Source organism: Rhipicephalus sanguineus, chromosome 1 (assembly GCF_013339695.2).
Source record: "Rhipicephalus sanguineus isolate Rsan-2018 chromosome 1, BIME_Rsan_1.4, whole genome shotgun sequence".
Taxonomy (NCBI): domain Eukaryota; kingdom Metazoa; phylum Arthropoda; class Arachnida; order Ixodida; family Ixodidae; genus Rhipicephalus; species Rhipicephalus sanguineus.
The window spans coordinates 247,897,544-247,915,651 of record NC_051176.1 but is presented as its reverse complement, the minus strand read 5'-3'; the positions used below and the strand labels follow the sequence as shown (position 1 = coordinate 247,915,651).

The following is an 18,108-nucleotide window of genomic DNA, read 5'->3' as shown; positions in this document are numbered from 1 at the left end:
CCCCTAACTGCAAGGTTGAATGATTAGCTGACTAGCTTTTACGGCTCAAGGCGGAAACACAACGGCGCTATGCGGCCTCCCCGAAGCGTTCTCTTCCCCTTCCTCCCAATCAGCTCGTATATACATACATATATATATATATATCTGGAACAGTTCTGCCTGGTTCTGCTACGCGACTGTGACGATTCACCTCACCGTACGTTCGCGTAAGATCTCGAAAACATTTCTAAATCCAAAATACATACAACCCGTAAGGTATTTCACACCCACTGCGGCCAATAAAAAAAAAGCAAATATATTGTTAAAGTGTAACCTTGGATTCCGCAGAATGAGAAGACAGCGCGAAACGCCGATCAGAAGCGAAAGCCGCAACATGACCGTTATCTTACCTTGCATTTTCGGGAAATTCGAAAACATGGGCCTAAACAGTGTGATCGAGCTCCGAACCATTTAAATTCTGAACAAATGGTCACATCATCGCAACTCCCTTCGCAAGACGATAAGAACCCACCATTTGTTATCACGTGATTATTCTCGACTTCCTGCGCTTCCTGTTCTCGGAAAACATCTCGCGAAATCTCGTCATGTGCGTTGCTTGCAATTACTTGCAATGCAACATTTTGCTTTGTTGCGTTCATAGTTGCGTTAATTGTCATCGTTGGTAGAGTGAAAGCGCCGAAAATCAAAAGGCCCGTTGACAGCGCTAAGCTTTTTCTGTAGATGGGCAGCAATTATAAAAGGCGGACAGGGCTCGTGGAAGGAAAAAGAAATACAGTTTATGTGCTGCTTGTGAGATACTTTGTCATTCTGCAAACGATGAAATTACCTCGTAACGAGGTTGATTTCAAGAAACATAATAAAAACATTACTTGTGTGGCATAATCAAGATATGTCTAAAACGCGCCGACCAAGCTGCAACTGCTCGTCGGGCCGTTCAGCAGAGAATATTTCTTTTCAGTAAAGTTGAGCGCCTTCTACGCAACAACGACCAAGGAGGTTAAAATACGACACATGTAGCCCTTGCCGACAGGCAAATAAATTTGTGTTCATAGCTGCAAAGGCGATCGGCAGTAGCTCGTCTGCTACACTTCGGCCACTTCGACATAATATGGCTATAAACGTGCCATAAACTCGAATATACGTTCACCGGCCGTGACGCGGCGCCTCGTCAGTAGCAGCCATAGAGTTTCCTAAGCCAAGCCAGATGCAAGTCAGTAGCTGTTTTGCGTATTTCACGTGTGCAGTCTGTGCGTGTTTTGCCAGCGGTGTACGCTCCGGTGTCAGTGATGGATCCTGTCAAATTGTCATCAAGTGCACGCGTGAAACATTTGGTCGTTGATTCAGGAGGTTTTATAAAGAATGCGGCTCTGCAGGTATGGAAAGAGTTGATTGTTGTTTGCGATTGTAGCTAGAGGCAGTTTTGTAATCACTGTGTGGTATGTAATGACTGTAATTTATTTTCCAGGAAATCGGCGAAAATATCTACACACTGGCCGAAGTTGTGAGTGAAATAAAGGACAAAGCGACGAAACAGAGGCTCCAAGTTCTTCCGTATAAGTTGAACTACAGAGTTCCATCGCCGGAAGCAATAAAGATCAGTGAGTTAGCAGACCGCTTGACAATTCTACAATGCAGCGGCTTGGCGTGCTCACGATTACACTTTACTTACTGCAGTGACGGAGTTTTCTAAGCTCACTGGAGACTACCCAAGTTTGTCAGCAGTTGACATCAAGGTGCTTGCTCTCACGTACATGTTGGAGAAGGAGCACGTGGGGACAGACCATCTTTCCGAGAAACCGAAGAGTATTGAGGTAACACATCAGTTAGCCAGTTTCCGCTCGTAAGAATGGCAAATTTTTATGTATATCCTTTCGTGTAGGTGCAGAGAACTGGGGCCCCGAGAGATTCACTTTCTTCTCCGGGTTTCTTCGGCACCCACGCGGTTGTAAGTATAATTTGTTAAGGTTCTATGCTAGTGTAACACTTGTTTGCTGTTCGTGATAAGCATTTTATTTATTACAAAATATTCACTGTAATTAGGTTTAATATAAGACTCGTGGTGTTGCAGCCACATAAATAAGTATATATATATATATATATATATATATATATATATATATGAAAGAAAACTAGTCACAGTGAAAAACATAACATTTATTCTGAGCTTTCGGCCGGTCCCCGGCCGAAAGCTCAGAATAAATGTTGTTATGTTTTTCACTGTGACTAGTTTTCTTTCATATAATTAAACCAATAGCCAGGAACATTCTTTCGAAACCTATATATATATATATATATATATATATATATATATATATATATATATTATTTTAATATGATTTGGTGAACTGCAGTATATAGCGTCTCATCTGTCAAGGCATGATTGATCAATCAATTTCTTGGCCGGCACTTTCACCATAAAATGCTATGGTGGTTCAGCACAGTGACAGTAGCCAAGCCACCATAGTTACGGGTAACAAACGAGCAGTCAACATTTTGCTGGCAGTGGATCCTGACGCGTTGGCTCGATCATTGAAACCTTGCAAGGAGCACTCTTCCTGGCCATTCCAAGGGGAAACTGGGTGCAGCTCGAACCCTTGACGTTTTCATGCTCCACAATATGTTGCCATTGTGCTATTATTCTCTTTCGAAATTTCTAGAACCTCCTTTTTTAGTCACTGCAGCAACCATATTTTATTTTAATGCATGGAATAAGTTTGAACTGTTTACCTTCCTGGTAGTAATGGATCTATAAGGTCTCCTCACCAGGCACCACCTGCAATTTCAGGTATATTATATAGTGAAGCACCATCCAGGTAATGTTTTACCACGAGAATTTTTTAAAATGATTTAGTAACAGCAGAGATTGAAGCATATTCAGTGTTCATGCTTTGCTGAACGATGAATATGCTTCAATCTCTGCTCATGCTTCAAACACTGCCCATCAGGCACTGTTTCCAATGCCTGATGGGCAGTGTGTCTGTGCAGTATTCCTGGTTTTGCATGCTTGTGTTGGCTGCTGGCTATTTTTACGCTGTGGGCAAGTTTTGTGGTGCAAAGGTGGCATTTGTGACGTCATCTCTACTCGTGGAGGCAGTAGCTACTCTGAAACGAAGGATACACATGCTACTATTTTAATGGTCACCTACTTTTGCAGTGTATGTCATTGTTATACAGTGCAGATGCAGTCACTTCTGCATGGTCTATGCAGTGGGTTTGCACATTTGTAGTGGCTAGTTTGGTAAGGGAATCTTAAAAGGCAGTGTATCATATCACTTGTATGTTGTGAAAGTGTACCTATTGCTCTAACATTGTTGTATCAATAATTTACAGGCAGATGCACAAAAGTCTGAGCCTGTGGAGCCTGCTGCATCTCCGGATGACTGCAATGAGGAAAACTGCAGTGAGGATGGAATAGATTCAGCAGAAGAAGACTCAAGCGATGATGAGTGGATTACGCCGAGCAACATCACAGAGATAAAGAAAGAAATGGGCTTGTTAACTTTGGAAGAGGTGCCAATACCAGTTGCATGTATATCAACAGATTTTGCTGTTCAGGTATGGAACATAACCTTGTTGGCATGCTTACAACTAAGATGTTGCTGTACTTTGGTACTGTTTTATAATGTTGCATATGGTTTTGCTGCTAAGTTCATTATTTGCATGAAATGGATGCATTTTTAGTAAAGCAGTGACCATCAACTAGAGCTGTACCAGATAGCCATTCCAGACAAAATACTCAGTGACATGGTCCTTGGGTGCAGTGGTGCTTTTCTGCCAGCGCTCCATGCCATTATCATTTCTGCATGCTAAGTGCTGAATGGTAAACATGAAATGTTTAGGTGTGCACATTAGATTTATATAAAGTCTGGCGACCTACCTCCAAAAGCAAAAGCTTGCCCCTCTCTCTTTTTCTCTCTCTTTTTCTCTCTCTTCTCCTCCTGCTGTGTGAAGTGAAAACACTGTCATTGTTTTGATGATTGTTCAAGCTGGCATGACTGCAGTTTCTTAATTGAGCTTACTTCATCCACATCTCTCTCTCTTCTTCCAGGATTTCATTGCTTATGTATTCTGTGTGAGCCAATGTTTGACCTGTTCAAATTAATGAGTTAATTCACTGGGAGTTGTGCATAGCTACTACAGGTTCATGGTCAGTAATGACATTACATTTATAGCTCTTTTTATTAGCAAAAAAACTCGCAGGGCCTCTTATGCATTGCTTAAGATGACTTGAAGGCGAAAGCTGTCTTCTTTTTCTTCTCGGTCGATGTAGTGACCCTCCCCCGCCCCCCTCCGAAAGCTTTCTGCACCTAACGTGGTCTTGAACTACCTCCATGATCGGAGCCATTGCAAGCTTTTTGCACCTCGCCTGGTATTGCGCTGCCTCCGTGATCAGCCCACTTTTGACCAAGTGACAATGTCATGTGATAAGGTCATAATGATGCCATGATGATGTCACAAATTTTAACGATCTGTGGCGTCGTCATGTGATGATTATTTTTTACATCACTCATGCTGTCGCTGCCGATGGTCAATTTTCGCGTTTGATAAGGCATCTAAGGCTTTTGCCTTAAAAAGGCCATTCATATGAGCGCTGGGAGTACGAAGAAGCATTGCGTGTTACTGCACAAAAGTTGTACATGGGTTGTTTACAAATGGGTAGCTGAGAAAACTGCATAGCAAATTGTACTGTGGAGTAAAGAGAACATGTTTTGTTATTCATAGAAATTCAGATATATGTACCAGGTCTCTGTCTCTGGTAAACACCTTTTTTTCCTTTGTTGGCATTACTTTCTTTCTTGAAGGAGTACATACCCAACATTTCTGACTGGTCACTTTTCTACGTTATGTGAAGGTGCCCTAAACTAGTAATAACACTGGCAGGTGTCAAGATGCTCTAAATAACCTAACATTTTATTCCCCTTGGTGGTACTGGATTTGCATATTAATGTACAGACGCAGGACGAAAACAGCTTTTTGCAACTTGGAAGCCATCTAGCACTCATTGATCACTGAAAGCCACACATAATGTTGCATAGGCATTAATATTTCATGTGGATGCGAATGTTGTCAATGTAAAGATGAGGCATACATTATAGAACTGTTTACAAGCCCTCTAGTTATGGATGGACGATCGATTATTGTGTCTGCCAAACATGTCTGGTTCAATTGGGAGCAACTTAATGTTCTTGAGAAAAAAAAAAACACTGTCAGTAAGGTGTTAACTTGTGCTAGTTGATGCATACTAGAAGGATTGGGTAACAGCGCTTCGTCTCTCTGCCATTTTGTCCCATTCCTTGCATTGCTACCCAATTCTTCTATAAATAATACTGTCATCATTGTGCGCCCAGTCTTCTGTCTTACATTTTGTACAGGCGTTGCATGTCATTAAAATTGTGCTCGTGCAGGTTTCATTGCTTAAAGGCATCAACATCTTTCTTTTTTTTTTTTTTTTTTAAGAATGTTCTGATTCAGATGGGTCTAAAAGCTGTTTCTGTTGATGGGATGGCTATCAGGCATGCAAGAACATTCGTCCTGCGCTGCCATGCATGCTTCACGTAAGCAAATGCATGTTTTCATTATACTTTTGCATGCTGTCCCGGGCGTAAAACATTCTTGCAGCACTCTGCTTGTACATGCTTGTATGGTCTTATCTCGTTGTCATTTGCAGGACATCACACTTCAGTTTTACATCTCGAAACAGATATGGAGGTATTTTAAGACACTGTTTCACCGCAAGGGTAAAGCTATGAAAGCAACAACGACAAATTGGAATGTTGTACGAAGGCTAGGAGCTTTAGGAGGAATATGAATTGTAGTAAACATGAGTTTGCAAAGTAAGCACGTGTGTTGCAGTGTGACCAGACCCATATGAACAGAGACTCAATGACCACGACAAGCCGCATGTAGAGTGGCGGTGTGGATGACAAGCGGCTCCTGTGGGTGGAGCATTTTAGCTTGTAAAGCACAAGATGGCTTGCACATGACATAAGACACAATGTCCCACTGTAGTGGTGCTCCAACATGGTAGCTCTAGGATGATGTCAGTGTATCGTATTCAGTACCATGGACCGCCACTGGCATGTGTATGAGAACTTGCAGCAGAACCACCACACCTTGCCACAACAGATGCAACTTTCAGTCATTGCTGGTCCTCCAACAAGCAAGTGCCAACATTCGCGGTGGCACTCGCTTGAATGCGAACTGTGCTGCTGTATTGCAGCACTCTCAACCATGCTTCGAGCAGAAGAGCCGTGTGCGCGGACCGTGGCGGAATGAGTGACCATGGCTCTTGGCGTCGGCTTCACAGATTGTCAGCATTTGTGATGGTGGCACAGGGAAAGGAACTGCTGTTGTCCCTGATAAGTGATAGGTTGACGGTCCGTGCGTAAGGCTCTTTGGCTCAACGCATGGCTGAGTGTGCTGCAAAATGGTAGCACATGAACGCAGTCATGTGGTCACATCGCGGAGGCAATCAGTTGGCGCGCTTCGGTCATCTTGGTAGGGCGTCAGCTGCCTTCTTAAGGTGTACCCAACTATAGTTCTGTATGCAGCTTTTATTACATACACTCAAACATCATTATAACAGTCGCATCTGCCACGAAAATAACTTCGTTATATCCAAAAATTCGTTATAAATGTTTATTTGTAACACTGTAGCTATGACAAGACTATTCTTCATTTACTTCGTTATAACCGATAATTCGTTATATCCGTGTTCATTATAACGAGGTTTGAGTGTACACATGAATGAAATTACTATTTCATCGGAAGTTATCTTGGGTGCCACAGTCGTAAGACGCACCAGGTACAAATGTGTTCAAGGTGACCATTCATGTTTGTTTGAAGTCAGCCTTGTATGGATGACTTGTATGCTTTCCTATTGCAGCATTACAAAAGTAATGACCAAACAGTTTTGTCCGGCTTGTGGCAATAAGACGCTGAAGCGCGTCTCAGTGGATGTAGCAGAGGATGGCTCTACAAAGCTCTACATAAACTACAAAAGACCTATAAATATTCGTGGAACACGGGTAAGATGCTTTCATTTCCAGTGTCTACAGTTCGTGTCATATTGCCGTAATTTTGACTCGAACACTTACATCAGAGCCAGCGTTACATTTAGCAGCCAGATTTTCAGTGACATGACAAAGTTATCACGAGCACTTGCTCATAGCAGTTGTTCTACCTAAAAAAAAAAATGAGGTCGGGTTTCAATTTCTGGGTACTGTACTCAAAATGGAGAGATGCCTTTCTATGAGTACTAATCATAATGCACATTGCTTTATCAGTGTTAATTTGCCTGCCATATTTATTACACCGGTTGCCAATATTCTCCAAGGATTTGTTAAAGGGGCCCTCCTACACTCATCGACGCCCCATTTTTTACTCGTGGGTTGCGTAGACTGAAGTACGGACAGCAGTGGTGTAGCCAGGGGGTGGCACACCATTGTTGCTTGTCCTTTCCAACGTATTGTTGATGTTCGTGCCATAGTAACAAATGTGATGCCTGACGCCTGACTTGTCAGAACTTGAGCGGGCGCAACTGCTTTGAAGCGAGACTGGTGAGGCTTTGTCTGCGGTTCCTTACAGTTACATTCCATGTCATTCCCTCCTCTCATTCTGAGAAGGGATTTCGGGGTGCGGCAAGGGCAGTGAAACACGGTCGCTCCTACGCGGGTTGTTCGGTGAGCTGCATGACGAACTACAAGGTCATTCAACGAAGACTATTACTTGCACCGCTTCAACAACAATCAAGAGCCTACCGCGTGTGCGGAAAGAGGCAAAAATACTAAATCAATAGATATCGATGCTTTGACCTATGCTAAAATTATCCCCAGCCATCAGTCTACACTAAACACCCAAAAAAAAAGAGGTTCTTCAGAAGTGTTGGCGGGCCCCTTTGAGGTTTACTTGGTCTGCCACTTTATTAGCTAGTGTGTATATTACACAGTCTGCAAAGAGCCTCACTGTAACACCTGGTTCCATGCCAGTTTAAATGTGTGTCATTAACATAAATGAGGAATAGTGTTGTACTCAAGTATTTGCGACGCTTTTGGGTTAAATACAAAAAGGAGTAATAGGACAGGATATAATGTTCAGGGGTGGTACAGCTGCGCCATTCGCAGAAGACTGCTACGTTTTCAACTTGCTGCCTCAAAATCGCAAAAGGGCTTCGAATTGCACTAGAGCTGCTGAGCCACTGAGTGCAATTGCCAAGTATTTGTACTTGGCCAAGTTTTTTAGGGAAGTGGAAGCTAGGTAAATAGCCAGGTGGCCAAGGTTTTGCTAACGCAGTCATCATGTGTTGCGCCACTCAATCCTGCATTCTGCTGCACTCAGGTGCGGTAATTTGTGACAGTGTTTGTGCTTTGCCAAAGACTTGTGAGTAGCATATTGTAATGCTTATTTCATGAAAAGCCAGCACACATGCACTGCCACGCCAGCAAACGGGGCCAGTAGACTAAACATGCTTTGTGGACTTCGTTACCTGGCATTGACAGATGCCTAGTTCTCATAAATGACTTTTTTATATGGCAACTGTTAGAACTCATCCAAACAATTTATTTATGTGCCATTTTTTAACTGTGGCAGCATGAGTACATGTGGAGTGTAAATGAGAAAGCTTCGAAGGAACTGTGCGTCGCCTGCGATGGAACTCTGTAGCTGCACACAAGTTGTATTTCGACATTCTGTTTAGTCCAGTGAAGGGTGTCAATGGTGTACGAATGTTACCACTTTCAATGAAGACAAGTTTTTACTCGTTTGGTGCTCTTCAGAATAAACTCCAGAGGGACCATAAAAGGATTGAAATAACAACTGGAAATCTCATCAGAACGCGCACGTGCGGTCCAGCAGGTTTCGGTTTCATCCTTTGGGTGGTTTTCGCTTCTTGCGCCCGCAAAGCTGATGGCTCTTTGGTTTCTAATCTCTCAAAGGGTGACCGCTTGTTACTCTCTCGTTTATTGCTCCCCGGGGCGCGATTACATCTGTTTCCGTGCGGCGCTAAATTATAGTACAAACGACGCCGCCGTGATTGCATTTCCTGTTTTGAGGTCTCGGAAAAACTAACTACGCCTTGTTCGCGATAAGACGAAGGATTACTGTAGCTTTTTCACTCGCTTTGCTTTCCGAATGGGCGCACGACCATAGAGTTTTCTTCCGTGCGCTCACTGATGCACTTCGGTTACGCTATGGAAGCGCGTGCCGGTTGCTCTGCTGCCGGTGAGTCGAGCAGCGGTTCTTCCGATGCGGGCTATTCCCCAAGTGCCAAATCAGAATCTCATTCATTGGATTTCAGTTTGTCAGACGAGGATTTTTTGACGAGTTCAGACTCCGATGACGATCAAGGAGCGACATGTGAAAAGCGTGTGCGGCGAGTCATGCTTCAAAGACTATCACACGTTGAAAAGATTTTAGTTTTAGAGCACGAACATTTTTAACCGGAACAGTACTCTGGTGCGCTTATTTTTGTATGTCTGTGAGCTATGTTTAATACAATGCAGAATTTTTATTTATAAGAAACTGTTAAAGTTTTTTTTAGGATTTTGCTTGATTTTCCTACGAATAAACCATGCGTATGTAACAGCAAAAATTATTTTTTTTGTCACTTTATGGTCACGAAAAAAATTTTCGACAATTTTTTTAAAATAGAATCGTCTGAAGAATTTATTTCAGCAATAAAAAAATTACACATTTTTTTACTGTATTTCGCGAAAAAATTCGACCCTCAAAGGGTTAAATGTGCCCAAATATGCTAATAGAGGCCTCACTGGAATTAAAAATGAGGTGTTTAACTAGAAAATAGGAATGAGTGAAGTGTATGGGGCTCAGGAAGTCATGTGAAAGCAATATTCCAAGAAGGGCACTTTGAACTGCCCATGGCAACTCGGACTTCCCCAATTAGGAGCTACATGAATATCGAAATCAGCGCATTGCAGCAGTATAAATGATGGTAATGCACTAAGGTGAAATCGCAGTGATGTGCTTGGAGCAAGGAGGTTGAAAAAAAACTTCTGTAGTGGAGTACCATATTGCTCCAGGCAGAAAACGTGTGGGTCGTCGCTTGAGCCCACGCGGAAGTTCCATGGCAAATTTCTCCATTCTTTTGATGACAAGCGAGTGTTGTGGATGTATCATTTTTTGGACTGCGATCCACTCGATAACCACATTTACAATTTGTCGAAGACTGCCAAGCTGTACATAAAAAACGCCGGGCCTGCGCGCAGCACAGTCACAACGAAAGCTGGAAGAGCAGCCTTTCTAGATCCCGTTCTAACTCTCTTGGGGGAACTAATACAAGTACACTTGCAAGGTACCCACTACGCCGCAATTCATAATTTTTGTGAAGTACGGAAGCAATCACTATGCCATTATTCGTCTTTCTGCGGATAAGCGAGGTACCCGCTACACATCTGTAAGGCATTATGTGAACTTTGTTGATGCTGCCTGTGGTTGCTGGATGAAGAATTATGGCCGAGCCTTTTGTAATGGATTTGAAGCAATTAACGATCCGGTCACTTGTTGCGCAATTAGCATTATGTGACGCCTGGTGGTTATTTTACTCTTCTGACACGCTATATTACACATTTAACGCAATTCCTTGCCCGACATGACGCCTGTAAGGATGTTTTTGCAAAGGAGTTCCAGTCACTAGCGTGGCTCTGTGGTAGAATACTCGACTCCCATAGAGAGGACCGGGCTTCAAATCCCATATGAGCCTGTTCATTATTATTTATTTCATTTTTCTTATTTCTCGCGATAGTAGTTACGGACACCGGCGGCGGCAACGGACAACCACCCCACAGCCGTTGTGATCTGATAACAGCTTTCGCTGTAAAATCAGGCTTCACCACATTTCAAAAGAAATCAACCAGAAGAAAATTAGCAGATCCCACGCGTTGTGGAAATCTGTTTCGTGCGAAGCAGTCAGCGAGTACTTCTATGCTGTATTTTATGGCTGTGAGCCAAGTGTTACGAGGTGGATCAACGTGTTTTTGTAAGTGTAGTAGCTGTGTCCACATCGTGGGCTTACCAGGCACGTCGACAACACTGGCGTTTAAAGGGTAACTTATGGTGCAGCGTAACGCCAGCCCTCACGTAAGAGTACATAGGTCAGTATTATCGAAACTAAGTGCACATTATGGTACAATCATGTGGATATGATACGTAACTTTCGTTAATGTATTCCTCTGGGTCGAGCAATGCTTCAATATAGCTTGCTGAAACAGAGGAATGCAAATGTAATGTTTATTACACTGCTATAAAAGCGGAGCCAACACTGGAACCGCAGACGTTAATCTGATATGACGCCTGTATCGTAGGAGTACATACGTACTGTGCATTGCTTTCTTGCAAAATTAGATAGCCAGCACCACAACCACACTTGACATTGCACCGAAATTACGCCTGCATAGGCTCTTTTTCCAAACCAGTCTATATACCTGACGTACCTCTGTGGTAGAATACTTGATTGCCACACAGAATACTTGGGTTACATTCCTGCTGTGATCTTAATATTTATTCTTTCCATTCGTCGGGTCAACGCTCCCGATGTCGGTTTTTCTTAACGCTCTCGCATTTAAAGTACCAATGTCTGTTTTCGCCGTTCCTGGGTAGATATAAACTGTCAATCACATGTGGCGCGTACCCGTACACCACGGCCAGTGGTAAACGGCTATGTGCCACGTGTCTGGAGGAAAGGGTTTGACGACCTACGCGACAGGATTTTCCTGTTATTCATGTCATGATACGACAGCCATATCCGTCAAATCCTCTTACCCTCCCATGCCGATCTTGGTCTGCACCAAGTTAAGGAGGCGATCATGAGAGCACCTCGGCGTAGGTGGCTAGGTAGGTAGATTTGTAGATAAAAACGCCGAATGTGCCAAAGGTTCGCTAAGAAACGCCTAGCATTTAAAAATCCCAGAGCGGAGTAAGAACGCGGCTGACAATTAACCCTTTACTGCCGGTTGTCGCGAATTCGCGACATACCGAAAGACGCCAATTAGGTAAGTAACACACGAAAGGCGTTGATGCCTTCACCGGTGGCTGTCACGTATTCGCGGCGAACATAGCTTTCAGCACGAGACATCTAGCGCCATTGCATGTAAGGTATTGCAAGCTGGAACCCAGTGTTCTGTATCTGTTGCCGGAGAGCGCGAAGCACGTGCAACAGCTCTCACGTCTTCGTTGTTTTCTGCCCGAGAACGTAAGTTCCATCTCCTATAAAATTTTTTTGGCGTGCACGCATACAAGAGGTTGCACACGACATGTCACGTTGTTTTGAAGTACGTTATTTCCTGCGCGATCCTCGCTTCTGTGGTATGTCGCGAATTCGCGACATCCGGCATTTGAGTCAGTCAGTGATGACTGCCGGTATGACAAGTTCATGATAGACTTTCGCTGATTTTATGGGAAAAAAAGGCTTCGCATGCGCTTGCCACCTGAAGATAAAAGTGACGACAGCTGTCTCAGTGACAGCGAAGACGACGATGTCGATCCTCATGCAGAAGCACGAGTGTCTTCATCGAGCAGTGAGGATGAAGACGAAGATGTGGTAGACCAGCCAAGCTAGTGCCTCTCTAAAACATGCAGTGCGGTGGAAAAAAAAGACTTTCAAGAACAGCGGGAAGCGCCACACTGGAAAACCGCTCATCCTCAATGTGACACTGTCCAAGCTGCTATTGAATATTTCAAGGAATTTTTATGACACCTTCACCGAACACATCGTTCAGCAGAGCAACCTGTTTGCGACGCAGAAAAATCCGAACAAAGGACTGGCTCTGTCTCGTGGTGAGCTAGATCTATTTCTCGGTGCCGTCACCTTCATGTCATTCTGTCGGCTCTGAAGAAGTTGGCTATACTGGGCGGCGGAGTCTAGGGCACACAGGATGGCCGACACGATGTCACGTGATTGGTAGGAGGAAATAAAGTCAAACTTACATTTAACAACAATGACAACGCCAAGTTCCGTCGCCCTGAAGAGATCTGCTTCATTGATGCGGCGATGCCATAATTGCGTTGCATTGAACATATTGAGCTACTATTGCAGGGGCGTAGCCAGAAATTTTTTTCGGGGGGGGGGTTCAACCATACTTTATGTATGTTCGTGCGTGCATTTGTATGTGTGCGTGTATATATACACATGCAAAATTGAAAAATTTCGGGGGGGGGTTTGAACCCCCCCCAACCCCCCCCCCTTGGCTACGCCCCTGTACTACCGGTTGTCGCGAATTCGCGACATACCTAAAAGTATTCATTAACGTTGCATTTTGGATAATACAACTGCTGATTTAAGTTAAGGTTGCTATTTAAAGCTGAAAAATGAAAAACAAATTTTTTTCTTCGGCGCTTTCATAATTCAGGCATTAAAGGGTTAAGGACTGTTATTTTTTATGAAAAGACGAGGCTTTATAGACGAAAAGGCGAAGCGTGTAAACAAGAGCTGCAGCAAGCTAGTCATCGCGCAAACAAAAAGGCGTGGATGACGGCGGCCCTGTTCGAAGAATTTCTGTCGCTTTGACGTATCTCTTGACTTTTTGCTGTGTTGACGCTGGACCTTCATTTCAAGGGTGCGTGTTCATATGGTTAGTTTCGTGATTGTCTGCATGCGGCTTCTTCATGCGAGCAGGAAGAGCCAATTGAGGGTTGGGAACTGCAGCTGGGTGTACAGCTGAAGACTTCTGCACGGCGGATGACAACTACTTGTGGTGCGCGCACGGTGGAGGATATTGTTGAGGAGGCCACATGCGAGGTTTTCCAGCGATTTTGGTGATCGGCTGAAACGCTTCGACGTAGGAGTTATGGCCGCTGATGAAATCAGCGACGACACGTTTCGTTTCAAAGAAGTCTGCTGAGTGACTTCGCGAAAAAAAAGAAGCAGAAAGACATTAGAGATTTTTCTGCAAGAAATAAATGTTTTTTTTATGTGTTCCTAAAAATGAGTTTGCCTCTGACTAGCTAGTTTTACATGTGTTTCGGTGATCGATTTCGGCTAATACGAATATTTTTCGTGACCCCGCGGGATATCATCGAGATTCTACTGTACACATTCAAAAATTGAAAAATTTCGGGGGGGGTTTGAAGGGCTACGCCCCTGTAGGTTGTCGCGAATTCTACCTAAAAGTATTCATTAACGACAACTGCTGATTTAAGTTAAGGTTGCGCAAAAATGAAAAACAATTTTTTTCTTCGGCGCTTTCAAATTCAGCATTAAAGGGTTAAGGACAAAAAATTTATAGACATGTAAAACAAGAGCTGCAGCAAGCTAGTCAATTAATCTGTTTTCGTATCACTCGTGTTTCATATGTTTTTTCGTGATTGTCGAGTTTGTTTTTGCTTTTGTATCTTTTCTTTTGCTGTGTTTACCGCGGGATAGTATGTTATCGATGACTTCAAGATCAAGTTTTGGCACTCTCTGAGCGGTTCTGGACAGCTAACGCAATACAAAGCATAAAATAACATGTTTTTTATCAGTTTTGTTTGCGAGTTTGTTTTTTCCACCGCGGGGAGATTTTTAAAGCTCGTTCGCAGTCGGGTAGGTGAGCGCTCGTTGTTTCAGACTTCGCGTCGTCGCCGCTCGTGGGTGCTCCACGGAAACGGCGAATTTCGACGGATTCCAATTAATATGAGCGGGAATCTCTGGGTGATGGTAGCAGCAGAGACACGAAAGACGACTTCGATTCGCCAGGCGAAGTCATACGGACGGCGAAAGTGCGTCAAACCTCCCCGGAACATCAGCAGCTATCTGCCGGTAAGTTTCGTCTTCTCCTCGGGTCGTTTTATCGCTGCCGCGCGTCGATGTAAACGTATCCGGTGTGTTCTAACCTTAACAGCTCTTATCTGCAAGGTGTTAACTTCATTCGGGCGGGAGCATTTGGCGCCGGCTGCAGAAAGAGTGCAGTTCTCTTCGCGAAGACGCGAAGACGGCGTGCAGCGGACTTTGACCCAACGCTCCGGTGTGCTGCGCGGCAGCGTCTTCGCGTTGTTTTTTACCGCAGAAGTCGTCAGAGAGACATGCAACTACACAGATAAGTATGCGTGGATGGATACTTTCGAGAAGCCAACATACAGTGAAAGGGACGGATCCACGGAGGGAGGTTACTGAAGAGAAGATGAGCAAGTTCGTCTCACTCCATGTGTACATGGTAATCGTTGAAGTCCCGCGCTTGCATTGGTGTTGGGGTCGACGACACGTATTTCCAGGCCTTCGTCTACCGTCAGTGATGCCACGGAAAAGGTTCAAGGCTTCTTGAGTGTGTCAGATCTGAAGAAGACGACCGTCGCATCCCACGAGAATCTTCAGCACGTGTCCTCTCTATTGCAACACATGAACGATTTTTCTACGCTATCTTTTAACCTCGTCGGAACCTTTCAGTGAATGAGAAAATGGTGAAATGTGAAGGTCGGTATGGTATTCGGCAGTATATGAGCGAGAAAGAGGTCAAATGAGAGTACAATTATGAATTTTTGCAGATTTGGAACAGGCTACACTGTTCATTTTAACAAATACACAGGAAAATTGAAAAATACCAGAACTGCAAACTATGCTAGGAAAGCTGAACAGAAAAAAAAATTTTTTTCCCGAAACATGCGCAGCCAGCCTTTGTTTCATCGCGTCGAGAACCTGCATCGCGCGGTGGCATGATAGGCACTAGTGCCTATATTCTTGTATTTATGTAAATAATCTTTGTACTTACAGAACTTATATTTCCACTATTATTCTACGAGGGCTTTGCGTTCAAAACGTATATTTCGATTTTTTTAATGTTTAACCTTTGCAGGGGGAGTAGCATCGATGTTTTTATGAATCTTTCTTTTTGATGCATTTTTCTTTGTTTGATAATTTTTTATTTTATTAGAAATAAAACCGTTGTTTGAAATAAATATTGTTGGAAAGACCAGCTCTTCCTCCATCATTTCATACCCTTCACTTTAGCATCAATTATTATTCTTTGGCAGGAAAAAAATATTTCCTAGACTAGCCAAAAACAACCGATTTTTCCGCGGTCACGAAAGTGTTAAGGGCGCGTGTTTCATACGGTTTCATGACTGTGTGCATTATGATGCATTTTGAAGTTATTTTGGATTTGTTGCTTTATCGATTCACGTATAAACCACATTGTATATTCTTCTTTTTTCTTTTGAAGTTGTGTAAAAGCCGGGGGTGAATAAAATTTTATGTACCACTTATTAACTCCTCCATGTGCTTCATTTCGGGAATGCTGGAAGGGAATTCTACGTGTTATCATGCACGCTTCAGCCCATGTATAATGGTGTAAAAAACTGCCTTCTTCAATCCTGCAGGACAACAAAAAAATTCGGCCAAATAAGTGACACTAACTATCCAGTTCTCACGCTGAAACGCCCCCACGGAAGCTCACAATTACGCTGTCCGCGCTCAAGTTGCGCTGCCTCTTGCCCGGAGCAAAATGGCTGCCAACCGGTTTCCCAGGCTTCACCCGCTCGCATGGGCGCGTATAGGGGACCTCCACTCCAGAAGTTTTTTTTTAACCTCCTTGGCTTGGAGCACATAATGCATGTAAATAGATAGCTATGCCAGGAACCAATGCAAGGCATGCACTGTCATTTCAGTTTCCCGTGTCACTACTCGTTGCACTGCAGCTTCGGTGCCTCGAATTAAGGAGCGAAATGCCTGAAATTGATGGCACAATTCATTAAGCTGCAAAAACGTGTGTCTGCACTTATGTATGGAAGCCCAGCATACAGCAGCTCTGCTCCAGTTATTGCAACTAAGCCTGAAGAAAATATTCAGCAGACCTCTGTACCTTGGCCGCCGATCCGCACATAAAAGCTGCCCAAAATTTGCACAAATTTTTAGTGCTGCTCACTTTTTCCCACATCAGACTACCAGCATACCATCCAGCATACCATCAGCATACCATCTTTCTCAATCAGGCACCACATTTTATAAGGATTCTTTTCATTCAGTTCTATTCCTTTCTAATGATCTGTGCCACTAAATAGCTCATCATACCAAACGTCACTGTGAAGCTTTGTGCAAGTTATTTGTGAAGAATGTAAAGAATGGAAAATGGAATTGCTGCAAAATCCGAGCTCAAACGGGGGTGGTGAATTAGCATGCTTATAGAGGTTGTACTTTTATTTACATCAGATTTTCAAAGTATGTTGCATATGAATATCATCACGTTTGTAGTGGTTAGGAAACATGGAATTGTGCCAAATATGGCTAACAAACAATCATGTTTTGCCAAGTTTTAATTAGCAATTTCAGAGGTAATATGTTGCATTTGCAAAATGGGAACCCAACAGTCATAAGCTATAGCCAACCAAAGCATTACAAAAGAATTGTTGGGGGTGCCATGGCATGCACTCTTTAGGCAGCACTCAAGAGAAACGAATAGTGCATCAATGATGCTTATCTTCTTGCCCCATTTGAACAAGCCATCCTCATGCCTGCTATGCAGTCACGAATGCTATGACGTCTTTCCATTCTGACCTACAACTTTATTACTTGAGCTATTGGTGATTGTACATTGTTTTTCAGCTGCATTTGTTGAGATGTCGGTTCCCTGACTGGCTTCACTCTCCTTTTGCAGTACTCCCTTCCCATGCCTAAAGGAGGGAAACATTCAACAGATCCCATTTTGTGTGAAGACCAACCAGTCCCACAGAACCGGTTATCAAAAATGGCCATGAGCCGGGTTGATGTACTGGATGCAGACTATCTCTCTAGAAACTCACCATTCAAAATTAATGATGTGTATTCCCGTTCTGCTCACCTCCACATGCGAGCTGGTTCTCAAGGATCTCGAAACCCCAACCAAGTAAAGCGCAACACAGGAAATCATAAGAAACGAAGGAATTGAACACACTCATAAGAGCAGCCCACAATGAGGTGAAATAATTTAATTAGGTGTCTGACAGCGCAACTTGGCTTCCTTATATTGTAACAAAATAAATATAGCTGATGATTATACAAGTTTCTTGATGTGATTCTATGCATGCTAACGCAGCACAACCAGCATTCTAGTTTTGCTGTCCGAAATAAATGTGTGCCAATGTGATAATTCAGCTAAACAGACCCCTGACACTGAGACTTTTGTTCTGAGCTTTTTACTGTAATTTGTA

General features: G+C 43.4%; 2 protein-coding genes across 4 annotated transcripts in view; one reads left to right on the top strand and one right to left on the bottom strand.

Annotated features, from left to right (window-relative positions):
• Positions 1 to 548, bottom strand: part of LOC119376571 (E3 ubiquitin-protein ligase wwp-1) — a 71,427-nt gene extending 70,879 nt beyond the window's left edge. For 2 of the 3 annotated variants that reach the window (XM_037646362.2, XM_037646390.2), the window contains exon 1: positions 390 to 544. The gene's annotated coding sequence lies outside the window, so the exon portion shown is untranslated. Of the gene's footprint in view, positions 1 to 389 lie in introns of all 3 variants that reach the window. The other variant, XM_037646366.2, reaches the window with a different exon arrangement.
• Positions 549 to 1,195: 647 nt separating this feature from the next.
• On the top strand, positions 1,196 to 17,868 carry LOC119376561 (RNA-binding protein NOB1). Its single transcript, XM_037646353.2, has 8 exons — positions 1,196 to 1,373; positions 1,466 to 1,598; positions 1,675 to 1,811; positions 1,880 to 1,945; positions 3,331 to 3,555; positions 5,458 to 5,555; positions 6,887 to 7,028; positions 17,577 to 17,868. Exons 1-8 carry the CDS (start codon positions 1,287 to 1,289, stop codon positions 17,844 to 17,846), a joined length of 1,158 nt encoding a protein of 385 aa, XP_037502281.1. The 5' UTR covers positions 1,196 to 1,286; the 3' UTR covers positions 17,847 to 17,868.
• The last annotated feature ends 240 nt before the right edge of the window (positions 17,869 to 18,108 follow it).

Coding starts and splice junctions, on each gene's coding strand:
- LOC119376561 (XM_037646353.2), top strand. CDS start 1,287: ATGGATCCTGTCAAATTGTCATCAAGTGCACGCGTGAAACATTTGGTC. Junction 1,812..1,879: donor AGAAACCGAAGAGTATTGAG/GTAACACATCAG, acceptor CCTTTCGTGTAG/GTGCAGAGAACTGGGGCCCC. Junction 5,556..6,886: donor CGCTGCCATGCATGCTTCAC/GTAAGCAAATGC, acceptor TTCCTATTGCAG/CATTACAAAAGTAATGACCA.